Below are 10,721 nucleotides of genomic sequence, written 5' to 3'. Positions count from 1 at the left end.
CCTAACCAGTCCTCCACAATGGGGGGCATAAACCACAGTCTCATGGGGGGCTAACACATTCTCCATGGGGGCTAACACAGTCGCTTGGGGGCTAAACACAGTCTCATGGGGGCTAACAGTCTAATGGGGGCTAACACTGTCTCATGGGGGGCTAACACAGTCTCATGGGGCTACACAGTCTCATGGAGGGCTAACACTGTCTCATGGGGGGCTAACACTGTCTCATGGGGGGCTAACACAGTCTCATGGGGGCTAACACAGTCTCATGGGGGCTAACACAGTCGCATGGGGGGCTAACACAGTCTCATGGGGGCTACAGTCTCATGGGGGGCTAAACAACTAGTCTCATGGGGGGCTAACACAGTCTCAGGGGGCTAACACAGTCCTCATGGGGGCTACACTAGTCTCATGGGGGACACTGTCTCATGGGCTAACACAGTCTGCATGGGGGGCTAACACAGTCCATGGGGCTAACACAGTCTCATGGGGGGCTAACAGTCTCATGGGGGGCTAAAACTGTCTCATGGGGGGCTAACACAGTCTCATGGGGGCTAACACAGTCTCATGGAGGGCTAACATGTTCATGGGGGGCTAACACAGTTCAGGGGGCTAACACTGTCTCATGGGAGACACCTAAGTTCAAACATCAGTCTGTCTTCATTACATTGGCCATTTTGATTCTTTAACCTCACCCACCAGCACCTAAGTATAATATGATGTGTGTATGACTGATTAAGTATATAAAATGATCATTAATGTGAAGTATCCCTTCCTTCCTTCTCTAGAGAACTATTACGGCACCCCCAAGCCCCCGTGCGAGCCCAGCCCTCTGCTGCTAAATGTAACAGATCAGCTCCTGCCGGGCGCCCGACCCAGCTCCAAGGGGAAGAGGAAACGGAACAAGTCGGTCAGCAACATGGAGAAGGCCGGCATCGAGCCACCCGAGGATGAGGAGGAGGAGAGGCCCGTTGTCAATGGCAATGGCATCACCCCAGGTTAGGTTCCAACGCAGACATAGTGTTGATGTGCAACTATAGATCCTCGTCATGACAACAAGTTCACCGCCGAAATGAGATAGCACCGACCCCTGGGATCTGATCAGACAACATAGCAACAGTCTATCGTCTAGGTTACATCATAGCAACCGGCTCTCAGTCAGGCCCATACAATAACATAATAAAGGATGGATACAAGTCCCTACTGCCTACAGGGAGCTCTTCCCAGGGAGCTCAGATCATCATCATCATCATAGATAGTCTAAATGAAAAACTGTGGAGTTCTAGTGCCTGTAAATAGCATGAGTACATCCCTCAAGCATACCATGTAGCAGAACTGATAGTGTTCAGAGACAACAGCCTTACACTGTATCCCATCTCATCCCATCTCCCAGTCATTAGATCAGATCACAGTACATTTAGTCTACGTCACGTAGCCAGAGGCTAGATTCCACCCCCCGCACCGACACAGAGAAACATCGCCTGGAGGCTGTGATCAAATCAAGCGTGGGGTTCCACGGAGCAGATTTACTGGATCAATGCAAACCACATCACAGTCATTACTCTCAACTAGGAGCTAAGATGCTGGCTGTCTAACTTAATATAAGAACGGAGAAACCCTATGTTAGCCATGAAACAAAATAGTATCATTCATTTTGACTTGACATTTGTTAATGTAAAAATAAATGACACTGTTACGGTAGTTGTTTAGTAAAACCTTTTGAGACCTTTCCAAAATGGCTTTACATTATATATGCAATCCATTATTATTGATCAACCTATTCATTATAATGTATGTTCTGGTCAGGTAACCCATATACAGTGGCTTGCCAAAGTATTCAAGRATTGTTGCCTTACAACCTGGAATTAAAATAGATTTTTGGGGGGTTTGTATCATTTGATTCACACAACATGCCTACCACTTTGAAGATGCAAAATATGTTTTATTGTGAAACAAACAAGAAATAAGACAAAAAAACAGAAAACTTGAGRATGCATAACTATTCACCCTGCAAAGTCAATACTTTGTAGAGCCACCTTTTGCAGCAATTACAGCTGCAAGTCTTTTGGGGTATGTCTCTATAAGTTTGGCACATCTAGCCACCGGGATTTTTGCTCATTCTTCAAGGCAAAACTGCTCCAGCAGTGTGGATGGGTTCTGCTGGTGTAGAGCAATCTTTAAGTCATACCACAGATTCTCAACTGGATTGAGGTCTGGGCTTTGACTAGGCCATTCCAGGACATTTAAATGTTTCCCCTTAAACCACTTGAGTGTTGATTTAGCAGTATGCTTAGGGTCATTGTCCTGCTGAAAGGTGAACCTCTGTCCCAGTCTCAAATCTCTGGAAGACTGAAACAGATTTCCCTCAAGAATTTCCCTGTATTTAGCGCCATCCATCATTCCTTCAATTCTGACCAGTTTCCCAGTCCCTGCTGATGAAAAACATCCCCACAGCATGATGCTGCCACCACCATGCTTCACTGTGGGGATGGTGTTCTCGCGGTGATGAGAGGTGTTGTGTTTGCGCCAGACATAGTGTTTTCCTTGATGGCCAAAAAGCTACATTTTAGTCTCATCTGACCAGAGTACCTTCTTCAGTATGTTTGGGGAGTCTCCCACGTGGCTTTTGGCAAACACCAAACGTGCTTGCTTATTTTTTTCTTTAAGCAATGGCTTTTTTCTGGCCACTCTTCCGTAAAGCCCAGCTCTCTGAAGTGTACGGCTTAAAGTGGTCCTATGGACAGATACTTTGCAGCTCCTCCAGGGTTATCTTTGGCCTCTTTGTTGCCTCTCTGATTAATGCCCTCCTTGCCTGGTCCATGAGTTTTGGTGGGCGGCCCTCTCTTGGCAGGTTTGTTGTGGTGCCATATTTTTCCATTTTTTAATAATGGATTTAATGGTGCTCTGTGGGATGTTCAAAGTTTCTGATATTTTTTTTATAACCCAACCCTGATCTGTACTTCTCCACAACTTTGTCCCTGACCTGTTTGGAGAGCTCCTTGGTCTTCATGGTGCCGCTTGCTTGGTGGTGCCCCCAGACTCTGGGGCCTTTCAGAATAGGTGTATATATACTGAGATCATGTAACAGATCATGTGACAATTAGAATGCACACAGGTGGACTTTATTTAACTAATTATGTGACTTCTGAAGGTAATTGGTTGAACCAGATCTTAATTAGGAACTTTTCAGTTTTTTATTTTTTTATTTTTTTTATTTCACTTTACCAATTTGGACTATTTTGTGTATGTCCATTACATGAAATCCAAATGAAAATCCATTTAAATTACAGGTTGTATGCACCAAAATACGAAAAACGGCAATACTTTTGCAAGGCACTGTAAATGCCYTTGACTTATAGGATTGGAGTAATCTAATGTTCTGGTCAGGTAACCCATATAAATGCACTTGAGCTATAGGACTGGAGTAGTTTCATGTTGCTGTACTTTCTCACAGTAGCTCTGCTATTCATTGGGCTATGTGAACAAAGCTGAGAAAGATTCGATGTTGAGTATTCAGCCTAGAGCTGCACTGTAGTTTTCTGTTACTGAGTGTATGGCAGTGCATATACAGGTTGGGGGAAAGGGAGAGAGTGAAAGAGAGAGAGAGAGAGATCGATAGAGCAGGCAGTGTGATGTGAGCCGATAGCTCCATAGATGAGCTCTCCCTCCCTACCTCTGCCTGCTGCTGTGGCTGTCCTCTGGGACGGCCCAACCAAGCACCACAACTCAAACTAGGACACATCATCAGCTCCACTCTCTCTCAATCCCCTCTGCTTGCCACCTCTCTCACTCTGCTCTCTCTGTCTATTTCCCTCTCTCTTTCAATCACTCTCCATCTCTCTCTGCTCGGTATCCTTACTCTCTCTTGCTCGCTCTCTTTATCTGTCTGTCTATCTCTCTATTTCTGTCCCTGTGTAATTGCCACCCTCTCCCTATTTGAAATCCTCTCTATCTTTCTTTTTCCTTGCCAACTCACAATCAGCTGCCCTCATCACACCTGCTTCCTATCCTCCTCTCTCCGCTTCTAACCTTTTCCTCCCCTCTACCCTTCCTCCTCCCTCTCCCCTTCCTCCTCATGCTCTCTCTACCCTTCCTTCTCTCCTCCTCCCTCTACCCTTCCCTCTCCCTCTCCCCTCCGCCCTTCCTCCCTTCCTCCTCCTCATCTCTCCATTCTAACTTTCCTCTCCTCTTCCCGCTCTCCCTTCTCTTCCTCTTTCCCTCTCCCTTCCCCTTCCTCCTCCTCGCTTTCCGCACTCTCCTCCCCTCTAACACTTTCCTCCTCCCTCTGTCCCTTCCTGCTATCTCTCCCTCTACCCTCCCCTCCTCCTCTCGTCACTTCTACCTTCTCCTCCCTCCCCTTCCTTCTCCCTTCCCTCCCATCTCTGCCCCTCTATCTTCCCTTCTTCCTCTCCCGCTCTACTCCTTCCTCTTCTCCTCCTCCCCTCTACCTCATCCCCCCTCTCCCCACCCCTCCTCTCCCCTTACCCTCCTCATCCGTTCCTCAACTCTCTCACACTTCTCCCTCCGTCATCCTCTCCGCCCTACTACCTCTTCCCCTCCTCCTACTCTCTCTATTCTAACTTTCTCACTCCCCTCTCAACTCTCCGCCTCACGCCTCGCCTCTCTCTCACCGCTTACCTTTCCCATCCTCCTGCTCTCCACTCTAACCTTTCCTCCTCCTCCCCTCTCACCTCTCCCTCCTCCTCTCTTTCCTCCTGTCCTCCAGTAGTAATGTCAGCTCTGACTCCGCTGTCCATTGCTTCTTCTTCGCTCGAGAGTCCAGCGAACATGAAGACAAGAGTACAGATGTCTCCTCAGGGGACGTCCCTCCCCAGACCTGTCCCCCCACCGAGACCCCCACCACCCCTAACAACGAGGTCCCCCAGGAGGAGGGGGGCGAGCTAGCCAAGTCGCCCCCCAAYCCAGATGAGAATGAGAGTGAGCTTGGCCCCCTGCCAGAGAACTGGGAGATGGCCTACACAGAGAAGGGAGAGGTGTACTTTATTGAGTAAGTGTCTGCGCTGAAGAGAACGTCATCAAATTATCCCAATGCACACACACACACACGCAAGCACACACACAAACAGACAGCCAACAGCAGCCAAATAGTTGACTGTTGTTGTCATGAGATTTAGAGGTTCTTGTCCATGCAATGTTTCGCCAGGGAGAATAGATGGTAAAAGTTGCCCAAGCATTTTAAGCAGCTTTCACATGCACGCACACACCACACACACACAATAACACTCACTCCCACTGTAATGAATTCTATTGTTCCGTGTGGCCAGCTGTATTGGAGCTATTTTACAACAGGTCTGTTAGATTTTTACTGCTACAATATAATTGTAGAGGTGAGTTGTCTTTCTCTTACATTTGAATAATATTTAAACGTCTTCTGACTGTGTGAGTGTGTACGTGCCTGTCTGTGTATGTACATCAGTCAATAGGCAGGTTATTACAGAATCCTTTAGGAAATTAACAATCGTTCGAATTTATGTGACAGAAACATCATCCGATTCCCAGAGGACTGCCTTTCATTGTGTCGTATAATAGAGTAGCAGAGAAAARATCCAGCAGGGTTAGTTTTAATGTAGTTGTCTGCCAGCCAGTCAGCCGGTCAGCCAGCAAGTTAGCCAGTCAGTCAGCCGGTCAGCCAGTCAGCCAGTCACATACTTATTGTGTATCCTCTCCTCCACAGAGGCAGACTGTTAATTCCACCCACTGCAGACTAGACTAGGTCTCCATATGTCTCGTCCACCCAAGCCCTGTGTTCCTACATCTAGATGAATCAATCTGGAACGTTGTGTGCTAACGCATTTAGCCGCCGAATTTGTAGCTGTACGTTTTGGGAAAAGTAAATGATGCGGTGCCAAGGCGGTACCAGATGCCAACGGGATGGCTCCCTTTGATTTGTCTCCAGATTCGATCAATTTGTTTATCCAGAATCCTCAGAGATACAGGGGAAGACAGGGAGAGATGGAAAGAGAGGGAGAAGGAGGAAGGGAAAGTGGGAAAGAGAGAGGGGTGGGAAGAGATTGAAAGGCAGAATCAAAAGGAAAAAGGAGGGAGAGACAGAGAGAGAAGGAAAGGGAGAGGTGCGAGAAGAGATCGTGTTAAAAGAGAGAGAGAGAGAGAGGAAGGGGCATTTCATCACCCAAGATTTTCAGTTAGTGCTCACAGTGTCCCCTCCTCCCAAGGGTGGATTCGGGGATAATCCCGCTTTCCTGTAGCCATGTTTCCCTCCCTCCCTTCCCCCTCTTGTCCTGTCATCGTCTTCAAGGGAGGGCATTATGTCCTCAGATGCGATAAAGAGATCCATTGAAGTTTCCTTGGCACCGCCTCTCATCTGATCACAGTCCAGTTTTACAGCCCGCAGTGTTGATCCTGCCAAGCCCACAGCTGTTCAGCTCTATCACTCACACCTCTCCCCTTCTCCCGCCATCCCTCCATCCTTACCTGCACTAATGAGAAACAGTGTGCAAATTAAAAGTATCGATTGCCATTTTCTTAACCTAAAGTTTTTTTTCTTCTCGCCAGACAGTTTAGGGTGGGCACACAGGGGAACGTCTCTTTTTCTCTGAAATGATGCTGAATTGAGAACCTCCTCCCTCACTGGCTCTCTCTCTCTCTTTCTTTCTGTCACTGTCTCTCCTCTTCTCTCTCGTCAAGCCACAACACCAAGACGACGTCGTGGCTGGACCCGCGGCTGGCGAAGAAGGCGAAGCCACCAGAAGAATGCAAAGAGGACGGTAAGTGTCTCTCTTCTCTCGCTCTCTCTCTCTCCCCTTTTCAAAAGTCACTCAACTCTCTCTCCCGTAAAACCTTTAAGTTTCCTTTTTGGCGTTCAAATCATTAGCATCTATTTCATTCGTCTGATGGCGTTTTGTTTGCCAATATCTCTCAGTGTTTTGATCCGAAGACTTCTGAAAGGCATGTCGTTGTTAGAATCGTAATACCTTCAGACAGGTTAAGATATTAAAAAAGAAGATAATTTTATATATGAATAAGTCAATTCAGTGTTTTGAAATCTTTGTATATCCGCTGATAACAAAGGCAGTGTTATGTTTGCATGGAGGTTAAACGGGATTGTATGGGACGCATTATATATGTGACATAGTCTCCAGATGTTTTGGATGCGTTCAGAGCACGTTCTGATAAGGTAAATGTGTTTAGTAAGAAGCAAAATGAACTACTTTTTCCCTTAAACGCCACCCTCTGTCCATGGGCCAAGTTGGCCATCCTAATACCCATACCATTATATATGAATAGTCATCAGTCACTGAGGACAGTGGTTATTTGGGGTCCTTGTCTGACACTTGTAGATGTTATCGAACGGGTCTTTATAACCGTGTTGTGTTACCTGACCTGTGTGGGAGATAGTGCTAGTTTTAGCCCCTGTAGAGAGACTGGGGGAGTGGGTAGGGTGGTTAACAGAGACCTCTTTATCCCCCGCTGGGAGTAGGAGCTTGCACCACCACAGAATGGACACTACACACACAGACACAAATGCACACCATACACACACAGGCGGCAGAGGGGAAGGAGAGCGAGTATAATTTAGATGGTGTGACTAAGAGAGGAAGAGTAAGGAGACGGATGGGGAAAGAAGACGCTATGCAGTGATATAGTATATGCAGAAGAGATACAGCCTATGACCATGAGGTGAGGAATAGGATGTTTTTGCATCCTTCTGGATGAAAAATCTCTCTCTCATTTTTCTCCATTTCGCAATGTGCTTTTGAGTGATCTCCGGCATTGATAGAGGATTCTGCTTCAGACTCCTGCGCTGTCTCTCATCCCCTGAAGCCCCTCTCCACACACTATGTCTCTCTCGTCTGTCTCTCTACCTCTCCCCCTCTCGCTCTCTCGCTCTTTCTCTCTTCATGTCCTTCTCTCTCTCTCTTTCCCTCTGTCTCTGTCTCTTGTCTCTCTCTCTCTCTCTCTCTCGTCTGTCTCCCTTCTCTTCCTCTCCTTTGCACTTTGATTGAGTTATCACTGAATCTCCCGTTATGTCTCCCACTGCTGTCTCCCACTCTGTCTCCCTCTCTCTCTCTCTCTCTCTCTCCCGTTAAGTCTCCACTCGTTTACCCCGCTGTTCTTACCCACTCTGTCTTCTCTCGTGCTCTTCCCTCTCTCTCTCTCTCTCTCTCTCTCCCGTTATGTCTCCCACTACTGTCTTCCCCTGCTGTCTCCCACTCTGTCTCCTCCTCTCTCTCTCTTCTCTCTTTATGTCTGCCCACTCTGTCTTCTCCCGCATGTCTAACTCACTCTGCTGTCTTCTCTCTCCCGTTATGTCTCCCACTCTGTCTTCTCCCGCTGTCTCCCCATCTCCCTTCCTGTTATGTCTCTTCCCACTCTGTCTTCCTCTCTCCCTTTATGTCTCCCACTCTGTCTTCTCTCTCCTTTATTGTCTCCCATCTCTGTTTCTTGTCTCCATCTCCCCTTTATGTCTCCCACCTGTGCTTCCCTCTCTCCCTTTATTCTCCCACTTGTCTCCCTCTCCTTTTCCCACTCTCATCGCTCTCTGTTTCCCTGTATCATCTCTCTATCTCATCCTATCTCCCGCGTCTAACTTCCCCATCAGTCTCACCCTCCATCTTTCTCCTATCACCCCTTCTCTATCTCTCTATCTCTCTCTCGTCTGGGTGAGATTTATCTGTTATGATGTAGTAGAACAGGGGATAGTCTAGGCGTTGTAAAGGCTGAGGAGGAAATGGAGCTCATATCAGACACAGAGACAGTCAGGCTGAGGAGAATGGAGCTCATTGTCAGACACAGAGACAAGTCAGGCTGAGGAGAATGGAGCTCATATGTCAGACACAGGAGACAGTCAGGCTGAGGAGAATGGAGCTCATATCAGACACAGAGACAGTCAGGCTGGGAGATGAATAAGAGCTACATGTCAGTACACGTGGGAAGGACAGTTCAGGCTACAAGATTAGGAGAATGGAAGCTTCATATCAGACACAGAGACAGATCAGTGAGAACAATCGTAGGGTTGGAAGAAATGAGGAGCTCGATATCAGACCACAGGACAGTCAGGACTGAGGAAGAATGGAGCTCATATCAGACACAGAGACAGTCAGGCTGAGGAGAATTGAAGCTGGCATATCAGAACAGAGACTGTCAGGCTGAAGGAGGGAATGAAGCTCATATCAGACACAGAGACAGTCAGACTGGAGGAGAATGGAGCCTCAAAATCATATACACTAGAGACAGTCATGGCTGAGGAGAAATGGCAGCATCTGATGGCAGATCACAGAGACAGTCAGGCTGAGGAGAATGAAGCTCATATCAGACACAGAGACAGTCAGCAGGTTCGAGATGAGGTCTCATTTGTGGAGTGAATCATTCTAGCTGAGCCCAGCTTAGTCAATCATGTCTGTCTGATAAACACTTACCCCCACCCCCACACACACACACACACATACTGTATATACACAGACAGTAGGGCTCCATTATTCTCAGGCCATCCAAACGATAAGCAGGAGGATGGAGGAGACAGGAAGATAGTTGACCACTTTGGAAGATGACAAGAAAGAGGAAACAAAGAGAATGTCTTAGAAAGAATCCCAGGAAACCATCTTCATCTAGTTCAGGGATGGGCAACTGGCAGCCTCCCTTTTGAAGCCCTCAGATCACTTTTTCTCTTATGTCAGTCACTGATTGTCAGTCAATGTCAGCAAAACAAAAATAGTTTGCTCGGTTAGTTTAGAGGCAGGCTATCATGGTTGAATTACCGGCCGGGGGGCCCCCATTGACTTTGTTAGTCAGTCTCACTCAGATATCATATTAAAACCTGAGAGCAGCTCATTGCAATGCCTCATGGCAAAATGAGTAGAATTACATTAAATTTGTTATAAAATTGCTAAATCTTCTCTCTGCCTCATGGCAAAATATGTAGAACTGCACTTTTCTTTAAAACAGGCATACAAATGATCTCCACTGTCAAAAGGGGGCCCACTAAAATGTTCTGCTCACAATATGTGTGAGGGGGCAGTATGGATGTGGGTACGCAGGGGTACTCATGATGAGTTCACATTTTTTGTGGCTCCCACCCCTATCAAAGTTGCCCATCCCTGATCTAGTTCATCAGGGTACCTCCGATCCTGTTCCTCCAGTCGGGACGTTCCATGCTACGAGATGTGAATCTGGGTACCTCCGATCCCATTCCTCCTGTCGGGACGTTCCATGCTACGAGATGTGAATCAGGGTACCTCCGATCCTGTTCCTCCTGTCGGGACGTTCCATGCTACGAGATGTGATGTACTGTATGTGAAGGAGATGAATATTGATCTAGTTGGACAGATCATCCAGTGATCGCTGGCCCTGGGAGAGACAGMACTTATGGTCCCATGTAGAGCCTCAACCAGCTGGAGAAGGGGATCTAAGAGGGGATCCCCAGGGCCCACGCCGGGGCTAGGAGCTATAATCAGGGGAACGTTAGTGAGAATCTGCCCATGTTTCACTAGCTGACAGCTGGGTAGCAGCGAAGCAGGCCTCCCTGAGAGATGTGTAGGAGAGATGAGCTGGRGCTGTATATTGTGTATTGATTAGGAGGCATGTGGAGCGGGGGTGTAGGGTGTGTGTGCCCACGCTCTGGTGAACGTTAACAGGATCACAGGGTGGGGTCTAAACTCTGTCTCTGAACAACAGACGAGAGGTAGGAGGAGAGACTCACCAAACAGGGAGACATGGAGCCCTGACGATGGAAGGAAAACACACAC

General features: G+C 47.5%; 1 protein-coding gene across 1 annotated transcript in view; it reads left to right on the top strand.

Moving 5' to 3' along the window:
- Nucleotides 1-10,721, top strand: part of LOC112071098 (membrane-associated guanylate kinase, WW and PDZ domain-containing protein 2-like) — a 112,354-nt gene that overhangs the window by 28,051 nt on the left and 73,582 nt on the right. The window contains 3 exon segments of the mRNA XM_070439250.1: nucleotides 786-995; nucleotides 4,774-5,005; nucleotides 6,664-6,743. Coding sequence (XP_070295351.1) covers nucleotides 786-995; nucleotides 4,774-5,005; nucleotides 6,664-6,743 — 522 coding nt within the window.

The sequence above is a fragment of the Salvelinus sp. IW2-2015 genome, unplaced genomic scaffold, assembly GCF_002910315.2.
Source record: "Salvelinus sp. IW2-2015 unplaced genomic scaffold, ASM291031v2 Un_scaffold1520, whole genome shotgun sequence".
Taxonomy (NCBI): Eukaryota; Metazoa; Chordata; class Actinopteri; order Salmoniformes; family Salmonidae; genus Salvelinus; species Salvelinus sp. IW2-2015.
The sequence above is the reverse complement of the archived record's forward strand: the minus strand, read 5'-3'. Positions and strand labels throughout refer to the sequence as shown.